A 10952-nucleotide genomic window follows, 5' to 3' on the forward strand; every position below is an offset into this window, starting at 1 on the left:
ATGACAAGCTGAGGTTCTGATAAGACAAAAGGATTATGGAATGGGCAGTGATACACAGTAGTTACAAATTCTATCACAACTGAGATTTTTATGAAGATTTCTTTTGTTGTTGTTGTCGTTTTGTTTTAAGGGAAAGGGTTTATTGTGGGAATCCCAGCAGACCTGATGGAAGGGGCAAAGAAGGAAAAGAGGGAGAAGGAGAGTGTAAGAGAGATATCAAGAGATAGAGTGAGAGAGAGAGATTAGGAGATGGAGAGAAAGAGAGATGTATTCAGAAACAGGTCCACTTAAAACCTTACTTGGGGGTGGGCAGGGAAGTATGAGCAGCAAATCCCATTAGGATGGGGGGTGGAGCTGACACTGGTGGTTGGCCCATGGGGTCACCTGGCTTCCAGCCATGGCAGTGGGGGCTAGAGCCTAGTGTGGTGGTCTTTGAATATTACTTCATTATTTTGTTATGAATGTGTTTATGTAAATATTTCTGTGCTTTAAATACTGCTCCCTTTTATCATGTTTTCATATAACAGTTTGCCTCATAGTCTTTAAGTATTTTTAACTTTAAATCCTAAAAATTTTAGCTACAAAATATCAAGAAGGGTGACTGTTTATGCAAGGAATGTGCATGCTCTTTGAGGGAGTTGTGCATTTTTGGTTCTAAGTATTTTTGTATTATTTGACATGGAAGTAGAACTGTTATTTCTTTGGGGATTACATTTGTTTTAAGGAGATGTTTTGGATTCAGAATTGATAAGGATCCTATTGTAAATATTAACTCAACTCAGTCAATTTAGTTGGGCTGTTGTAATGAGTTTGACCAAACATTGTTACTGGTTGCTGTGTAGACATATTATACATGTGATTAACATCTACCATCATCTAAATAAAAGATATTATATATATATATATGTGTGTGTGTGTGTATGTGTATATATATGCAAATTCCTCTATTAAGAACCCATACTGATAGAGTAAGCCAATACAGGTAAGAAAATATAAGCTTAAATTAGTAATATGCAAATCTACTTGTGTTCTGAGAAATGGAATGTGAGTGTAATTAGAAAGCTTATGGGTATAATTAGAAAACCTACTCTTAAGAATGAGTTTATTATTAAATTAATTAAATATTTGTACTCTGTATAATGTCAATACATTTTTAATGGTGCATTCTAGCTTGTTGCTAGAGCAGTGCTTTTCAAACCATCTGTAGGAAAGGACCAAGATTTTCCCATTCCATGGTAAATTGATATTTTGTAAAATAAAATAAAATGAATAATAATTACTATAAAAGTGAAATTCTGGGAGGACAGGAAAAGTGTAATCTTGCTTTTTCATTTTGAGTTAGTTGCTCCACAAAATTAACAATTGCTTCTCATGACAATTACCATGTTTTTAAAACACCTGCAACCTTTATATTTTGTTGCTGTCTTTGAATATATTACTACCACAAATACAGATTTAATGTAATTTGAATGTTCTATTTTTAGGTAATTTCTCTTTTCTCCTGTCACATTAGCATTGTTTCAAACAAAATACTTATTCCTTGTCACAGTAATGCCAGCATATTGCTTTTCACTTCATAATATTTGCAGCATTTTAGAATTTTTTTGATCCTTGACTTTCTGCATTCCATCTGCATATATCTTTAATATCCTAGTTTAAGTCAGTATTTTCCTGGTGAAATGGAGGCCATCTTGCTAGGGTTTACATTGTGAGGTCATTAGCTTCTTTAAAGTTCTGTAAGTTGTCTTGGCAACTTTCAAGTACACAGTTTCTCAGAGACATCTTAGGATGGGGTAATCATTCACCTCTTCCAGGTAATATATCATGTATATTTTATGGATGTTTCTGGGACTATAAATTTCCCTTTAATTGGGAAAACTAAAGTAGTTGAAGACTGTTATGGTAAGTGTCATTGTCTTTGATTTTCTTTTTCTTGAGTCTTTACTTTCCTTTTTAATATGTTGTAATAGTCAATTAATCACCAATTAATAAAATTTATCATTTGTCCCACCGAATTAATCATTTCTACTCACTTAATAAATATATTTCAATTCATAAAACATCCAATTTTTATGTTTCATCTTTCAGATTACCATTACCCCTGTGTGTATTTTAATATCCTAGTCTAAGTTTATCCTTCCTTATGAACCTGTAAACAAATTAGATTTTGACTCTGAAGTCATGAACTCCAGCAAAATTATTTAAGCTCTACTGAAAATTGTCATGCACATATATTTTGAGAAATCTTGGCATCCCTGAAAATTCACACTTTCCAGGTAATCCATTTTAGAGCCATCTTATCTTATTTTCTTTTTAAAATATTTATTTATTTGAAGAGGTACACAGAGAGGAGAGAAAGAAATCTACCATCTTCTAGTTTACTCCACAGATTTTTCTTTTTTTTGTCTTTTTTTAACTTTTATTTAATGAATATAAATTTCCAAAGTACAGAATATGGATTACAATGGCTTCCCCCCGATAACGTCCCTCCAACCTGCAACCCTCCCCTTATCCACAACCTCTCCCCTTCCATTCACGTCAAGATTCATTTTCGATTCTCTTTATATACAGAAGATCAGTTTAGCATACATTAAGATTTCAACAGTTTGCTCCCACACAGAAACATAAAGTGAAAAATACTGTTTGAGTACTAGTTATAGCATTAAATCTCAATGTACAGCACACTAAGGACAAAGATCCTACATGAGGAGTAAGTGCACAGTGACTCCTGTTGTTGACTTAACAAATTGACACTCTTGTTTATGGCATCAGTAATCACCCTAGGCTCTTGTCATGAGCTGCCAAGGCTATGGAAGCCCCCTGAGTTCACTGACTCTGATCATATGTAGACAAGGTCATAGTCAGAGTGGAAGTTCTCTCCTCCCTTCAGAGAAAGGTACCTCCTTCTTTGATGATCCATTCTTTCCACTGGGATCTCACTCACAGAGATCTTTCATTTAGGTTTTTTTTTCCCCCAGAGTGTCTTGGCTTTCCATGCCTGAAATACTCTCCTGGGCATTTCAGCCGGATCCCCGTGCCTTAAGGGCTGATTATGAGGCCAGAGTGCTGTTAGGACATTTGCCATTCTATGGGTCTTCTGTGTATCTTGCTTCCCATGTTGGATCATTCTCTCCCTTTTTGATTCTATCAGCTAGTATTTGCAGACACTATTCTTGTTTCTGTGATCCCTTTGGTTCTTATTCCTATCATTATGATCAATTGTGAACAGAAATGGATCACTGGGACTAGTGAGATGGCATTGGTACATGCCACCTTGATGGGATTGAATTGGAATCCCCTGGTATGTTTCTAACTCTACCGTTTGAGGTAAGTCACCTTGAGCATGTCCCGAATTGCACATCTCTTCCCTCTCTTATTCCCACTCTTATATTTAACAGCAATCACTTTTCAGTTAAGTTTCAGCACTTAAGAAGAATTGTGTATTGATTACAGTATTCAACCAAAAGTATTAAGTAGAACAAACAAAAAAAATACTAAGAGGGATAACATATTAAGCTGCTCATCAACAGTCAGGGTGAGGGCTGATCAAGTCACCGTTTCTCATAGTGTTCATTTCACTTTAATAGGTTTCCTATTTGGTGCTCAGTTAGTTGTCACCTGTCAAGGAGAACAAGTGGTATTTGTCCCTTTGGGATTGGCTTATTTTACTCAACATAATGTTTTCCAAATTCCTAACAGGGATCACTTTTCAGTTAAAATTTAAACACCTAAGAATAATTGTGTGTTAATTACAGAGTTCAACCAATGGTACTAGAACAAAAAAAAATACTAAAATGGATAAAGTATTACATTGTACATCAACCGTCAGGATAAGAGCTGATCAGGTCACAGTTTCTCATAGTGTCCATTTCACTTCAACAAGTTTCCCCTTTGGTGCTCAGTTAGTTATCGCCAATCAGGGAGAACATATGATATTTGTCCCTTTGGGACTGGCTTAATTCACTCAGCATGATGTTTTCCAAATTCCTCCATCTTGTTGCAAATGACTGGGTTTCATTGTTTTTGACTGCTGTATAGTATTCTATAGAGTACATGTCCCATAATTTCTCTATCCAGTCTACTGTTGATGGGCATTTGGGTTGGTTCCAGGTCTTAGCTATTGTGAATTGAGCTGCAATAAACATTAATGTGCAGACTGCTTTTTTGTTTGCCAATTTAATTTTCTTTGGGTAAATTCCAAGGAGTGAGATGGCTGGGTTGAATGGTAGGGTTATCTTCAGGTTTCTGAGGAATCTCCAGACTGACTTCCATAGTGGCTTAACCAGTTTGCATTCCCACCAACAGTGGGTTAGTGTCCCTTTTTCCCCACATCCTCTCCAGCATCTATTGTTGGTAGATTTCTGAATGTGAGCCATTTCTAACTGGGGTGAGGTGAAACCTCATTGTGGTTTTGATTTGCATTTCCCTGATTGCTAGTGATCTTGAACATTTTTTCATGTGTCTGTTGGCCATTTGGATTTCCTCTTTTGAAAAATGTCTATTGAGGTCCTTGGCCAATCTCTTAAGTGGGTTGTTTGTTTTGATCTTGTGGAGTTTCTTGATTTCTTACTCCACAGATTTTTCAATGGCTTGGGTGGATCTGGCTGCAGCCAGGAACCAAGAGCCAGCTGCCAGGAGCCAGGAGCCAGGAGTTTCTTCCCATCACCCACATGAGTTGCAGGTGCCCAATCACTTGGGCTATCTTCCACTGCATAGTTCAGGCCATTAACAGGGAGCTGGATTGGAAGTGAACCAGCACAAATGTGGGATGATTGTTTCACAGATGGCAGTTTTATCTGCTGCACCAGGATGTTGACCCTCATGAACAATTTTTTAACTTACATGAAATGTATGGGACTCTATAATTACTATCGATGTATGAGTGTTACAGTAGAGCAGGTACAGCCACTGGCTTCATTGAATATTTTTCTGCTAACTTCTTTGAACTCTTTTGATTTCCATTTTGTAATTTTTCATTCATTTTCCTTTGTAGAGTAATTGTAGTCATATAGTTTCCAGCCAAACTTTTACCTACTCGTTCTATTATTTCTGTGAAATTACTCTTTCTTATAATATATTTGATTTTGTAACATCTCCAGCATCCTCCTTTAATTTTCTTTTCTGGTCTTGTAACTATCACCTATGTATATCTTAATAATCTATTCTATGCAAATCCTTCCACTGTGAACCTCAGGTCATTTTTCTTGGTGTTTTCATTATGAGGTTATCAACTGCCATAAAATTGTGTAAGTTGTTCTAGGAATTTTCATGGACACAGCTTTTCAGAGCCATTTCAGGAGAATCTGGACAATGCCTCCTACACAGCATCATATTTCTTGGTAATTGTGAATATTTATGGAATTGTGAGATTACCTTTGATTTTTTTGGAAATGTCAGTAGGTTCCTTCTAAATCCATATATCTTACCTGTGTTATTGTTCTAGCAGGTGATGTTTTCTTTGATTTATAGCTCATGGAAAATTTTTATTTGTTTTTCTTTTTACCTTAATTACAATAGTATATGTTTTAAATAGATTTTATATATTTGAAAGACAGAGTTACAATGAGAAAGGAAGAGAGAGAGTGAGAGTGAGAGATAGAGAGAGAGAGAGAAGTCTTCCTTCGTGGTTCACTCCCAAAATACCCACAAAGTCTAAGACTGGGCCAGACTGAAGGCAAAGTACAGAAGATTTTTCCAGGTATTTCACAGGGGTGCAATGGACAAAGAATTGGTCTATCATCCAGTGCTTTCCCAGACACATTATCAGGGAGCTGGATCAGTGTGGAGCAGCCAGGACTCAAATTTGTATCCATATGGGATGCCAGCACTACAGACAGTTACCCTACCCACTTTGCCACAATATCAGCCTCAATAGTCTAGTTTTCAACAGTTTCTTTACATCCTTGTCATTCTATCATTGCTACTAAAATTATTTATTTATTCTCATAGTAATCATAATATATTTTATTTCAAAACATATTTTTTGTTTTTGCATTTGAGTCTATAGCTAACACCTATCTCTCTCTTTTTTTTAAAGACTTTATTTATTTATTTGACAGGTAGAGTTACAGACAATTAGAGGGAGAGACAGAGAGAAAGGTCTTCCTTCTGTTGTTTCACTCCCCAGATGGCCACAATGGCAGGAGCTGCGCCAATCCAAAGCCAGGAGCCAGGTGTTTCTTCCTGGTCTCCCATGTGGGTGCAGGGGCCCAAGCACTTAGACCATCTTCTACTGCTTTCCCACGGTATAGCAGAGAGCTTGATTGTAATAGGGGCTGCCAGGACTAGAACCTGCTCCCATATGGGATGCAGGTGCCTCAGGCAGAGGATTAACCTACTGTGCTATAGAGCTGGCCCCCTATATATTTCTTTAACTTGGTATTGTAAGCCAGTCTTAGCACTGTGAATGCATGGTCATCATGGTTGAATTTTTCATTATGAGATCACCACTCCAAAAAATATTATAGTTTTTGTGGCAACCATCATGGACATGTATTTTCAGAGATGTCCTAGATTCATCTGATAATTCATTCTTGCAGTTAACAAATACCCTTAATGATTATTTGAGACTTTTCAATTGTTGAAAGTTTTGATGAATAGTTCTATATACATATTTCCTTTAAGAAAATTGTGGTTAGGAAAGAAAAAATAAGATTATTGTGGTAAGTTATATGGTCTTTGATTTCTCTTTTCTGAAATATATTTTTTGTTTTCCTTTTTTTAATGTACTTATAATAGTCTGTTTTAGAGTAATGTCATATTCTCTTTTCACACAACTATTGTTTAAACTAAAATTATTCATTTATTCTTACAGTAATTATAAATGAATTTTATTTCTTCTTAAATTTTTATTCGTATAAAAAGAACAGATTTCATGAAGTTTATAGATACAATTCCAGGAAAATGACCACAATTTGCCCCCTCCCTCAATTCCCCCTCTGGCTTTCTTTTTTCTTTAATTTTTGCAATAACAATTAAAATGTACTTTATAATCACAGATTTAATGCACCAGTAATGACAATGTTCAACAAATAAAAAGTAGGAAAACCATTATTCCACAAGAAGATAGAGAAGGTCATAAACGATGAGTATATCAAATGTCAATTTCATTTTTATGCATTTTGTTTGTTGTATCCTACATTAACTCCAACATATAAGAGAAAACATGCATTACCTTTTTTGTCACTGGCTTATTTCACTAAGCATAATGGACTCTAGTTGCATCCATTTTGTTGTAAAAGTTGGGATTGCATTCTTTTTTATGACTGAGCAGTACTCCATTGTGTATATATGCCCTATTTTTATTTCATAATATTTCTTTTTAAAAAAGATTTATTTCTTTATTTGAAAGGCAGAATTACAGAGAGGCAGGGAGAAGTCTTCCTTCTGCTGCTTAACTCCCCAGATGGCTGCAATGGCCGGAGCTGTGTCAATCTGAAGCCAGGAGCCAGGAGCTTCTTCCATGTCTCCAATGTGGGTGTAGGGGCCTAAGGACTTGGGCCATCTTCTACAGCTTTCTCAGGCTATAGCAGAGAGCTGTATTGGAAATGGGGCAGCTGGGACTCAAACCAGCACCCATATGGGATGCGGGCATTGAAGGCATTGTCTTTACTCACTGCGCCACAGCACCAGCCCCTCATAATATTTCTAACTCTTTAGTTTTGTCTTTGATATTATGTGTTTTATCTATGTATCACTAATAACCTTTTTCAATATGAGTCATCATTTATATCAAAACTGTAAATTGTCCCTGCAATCTTCATTTACACAAATCTTAAAGCCGTCTTAGGTCCCACCAGTTATTCACCTCTTCTTGATGACATTTTTTTAAAAAAATGTTTTCTCAATTATTGGGGAACTTTGAATTTTCCTATGATTTTTAAACTACCTAATTGGGTAGTTTAAAAAACCCATGTACCATCATCTTTCATTTATGATTATTCTCAAAGAAATGGGATTGTTTTACCTTCTCTTTATTTCCCATTTTAAATGTAATTTTAATTATGTATTTTTCAGCAACTGCCCTTACAATTGTTTGTCATTCTATTATTACTCTTACCAGATTACTCATTTATTCGCACATAATAATCCCTAAGTTATCATGCATACATATTTTCATAATAATCTTAAGCCTTCTGATAATTCACTGTTTTCAGTAATATATTTTTGCTTGTTCTCAATGTTTATAAGATTTTGCTTTCTAAGAGTTTCAACAGGAGGATTGTGCCGCATCTTCCTGAAGAAGGTTAAGGACAAAAAGATGCACCTGGAGTTTGCCTGGAGCCCTCTGCACATCTAAGCTCGGGTGGGATCTGGGGTCCTTCGCTGGAAGCCGCTCTTGCTGAATGCAAATAGAAACCAGGCCAGCTCTCCTCAGTGGACAGTTGGTTACCTAGCAGAGGTGTCTCCTACTGAAGGTATCCTTGGCGATACTCTAAGCCATAAAAAGACAACTTGCACCCGTTTGTCTGACATCTACCCTGTCAAGTGTCCATGATGCTGGGTCCCGAGGGAGGTAAAGGCTTTGTGGTCAAGCTCCGTGGCCTGCCCTGTTCCTGCTCTATTGAGGACGTGCAGAACTTCCTGTCCGACTGCATGATTCATGATGGGGCTGCAGGCGTTCATTTTATCTACACTAGAGAAGGCAGGCAGAGTGGTGAGGCATTTGTCGAACTTGAATCAGAAGATGATGTCAAAATGGCCCTGAAAAAAGACAGGTAAAGCATGGGGCACCGGTACATTGAGGTGTTCAAGTCTCACAGAACTGAGATGGATTGGGTGTTGAAGCATAGCGGTCCAAACAGCGCTGACACCACTAATGATGGCTTCGTGCAGCTTCGAGAACTCCCATTTGGATGCACAAGGGAAGAAATTGTTCAGTTTTTCTCAGGGTTGGAAATCGTGCCAAATGGGATCACTTTGCCTGTGGACCCCGAGGGCAAGATTACAGGGGAGGCCTTCGTGCAGTTTGCCTCTCAGGAGCTGGCAGAGAAGGTGCTAGGGAAGCACAAGGAGAGAATAGGGCACAGATATATTGAGGTATTTAAGAGCAGTCAGGAAGAAGTGAGGTCATACTCAGATCCTCCTCTGAAGTTCATGTCTGTTCAGCGACCCGGGCCCTATGACAGGCCTGGCACAGCCTGGAGGTATATTGGCATTGTGAAGCAGGCAGGCTTGGAGAGAATGTGGCCTGGCACCTACAGCGCTGGCTATGGGGGCTATGAGGAGTACAGTGGCCTCAGCGATGGCTACGGCTTCACCACTGATCTGTTTGGAAGAGACCTCAGCTACTGCCTCTCAGGAATGTACGACCACAGATATGGAGACAGTGAGTTCGCAGTGCAGAGCACCACCAGCCACTGCGTCCACATGAGAGGGCTACCATACAAAGCGACCGAGAACGACATCTACAACTTCTTCTCTCCACTTAACCCAGTGGGAGTCCATATTGAGATCTGCCCAGATGGAAGAGTGATGGGCGAAGCTTACGTGGAGTTTGCCACCCACGAAGAAGCTGTGGCAGCGATGTTGAAAGATAGGGCCAATATGCAGCACAGATACATAGAACTCTTCTTGAATTCCACAACAGGGGCCAGCAACAGGGCCCACAGCAACCAGGTGATGCAGGGCATGGGGGTGTCCGTGGCTCAGGCCACCTACAGTGGCCTGTAGAGCCAGTCAGTTAGCGGTTGTTATGGCGCTGGCTATAGTGGTCAGAATAGCATGGATGGATATGATTAGTTTTGTAGAAGCATTTGAGTTAATTTCAATCAAATTTTCAGAGGCAGCCAGCAAGCAGTGAAAAAGCAGTGATTACCCTAGAGGAAGCTGTGGGACCCATTTTGCACCACGAGTTTGTGAAATCTGGATTAAAAAATTACCTCTTCAGTGTTTTCTCATGCAAACTTTTCTTCTAGCATGTGATATTGAGTAAACGAAACTATTTTCTGCTTTTCTCGAGTAACATTTTAGTAGTATCCTTCTGAGTGATGTTATCTGAGTTAAAGTAGTTTAAGTATGCTAAATAGTGGATCTTTTACACCACACCACAGTGAACACCTTGGGGAGATGTACTGTTGTGGAAAACTCAAAGGTGCTAGATCCCTAATTCAAAGAGAAACATTTCTCATGTTTGTTCATTCTAGTTTCTATTTTCATTTAAATCTTTTAGGTTAAGTTTAAGCTTTTTAAAAGTTAGTTTTGAGAATTGAGACACAATACTAATACTGTAGGAATTGGTGAGGCCTTGACTTAAAACTTTCTTTGTACTGTGATTTCCTTTGGGGTGTATTTTGCTAAGTGAAACTTGTTAAATTTTTTGTTAACTAAATTTTTTTCTTAAAATAAAGACTTTTTCACAATGAAAAAAAAGAGTTTCAACAGAATATTTGTGTCATGTTTTATTTATTACTATTCAGGTAAATGGTGACATATATCATTGATTTATGTTTCCTGGAAAAGATTTCATTTGTTTTCCCCTTTTAATGCATGATGGACTGTTTTTAGCACCTTACCTGACATTGGTTTTGCACACCTCATTCCTTTTTTTTTAAGTTTTCTTTATTTAAAAATCAGAGCTATACGGATGGGAGGTAGGAGGGGAAGGAAGAAGGGAGGAAGAGGAGAAAGAGAGAAAGGGAGAAAAAGAGAGGAAGAGAGAGGGGAGAGAGAGAGAGGAAAGAAGGAAAGAAAGAAAGAAGGAAAGGAAGGAAGGAAGGAAGGAAGGAAAGAAGGGAGGAAGGGAGGAAGGGAGGAAGGGAGGAAAGAGGGAAGGAAGGAAGGAAGGAAGGAAGGAAAGAAGGGAGGAAGGGAGGAAGGGAGGAAAGAGGGAAGGAAGGAAGGAAGGAAGGAAGGAAGGAAGGAAGAGACCATCCATCTGCTGTTTCACTTCTCAGATGGCTGCAACAGCTAATTCTGATCCAGGTTGAAGGCTAAGAATTTCATCTAGTTCT

The 10952-nt window shown here is 38.1% G+C and overlaps 1 protein-coding gene across 1 annotated transcript; it reads left to right on the forward strand.

Annotated features, from left to right (window-relative positions):
• The first annotated feature begins 8222 nt into the window (after positions 1–8222).
• On the forward strand, positions 8223–10371 carry LOC127489744 (heterogeneous nuclear ribonucleoprotein F-like). The gene is given in 1 exon segment (XM_051841499.2): positions 8223–10371. A coding segment is annotated over 1 exon segment (1179 nt). The 5' UTR covers positions 8223–8493; the 3' UTR covers positions 9673–10371.
• The last annotated feature ends 581 nt before the right edge of the window (positions 10372–10952 follow it).

Source organism: Oryctolagus cuniculus, chromosome 13 (assembly GCF_964237555.1).
Source record: "Oryctolagus cuniculus chromosome 13, mOryCun1.1, whole genome shotgun sequence".
Lineage (NCBI taxonomy): Eukaryota > Metazoa > Chordata > Mammalia > Lagomorpha > Leporidae > Oryctolagus > Oryctolagus cuniculus.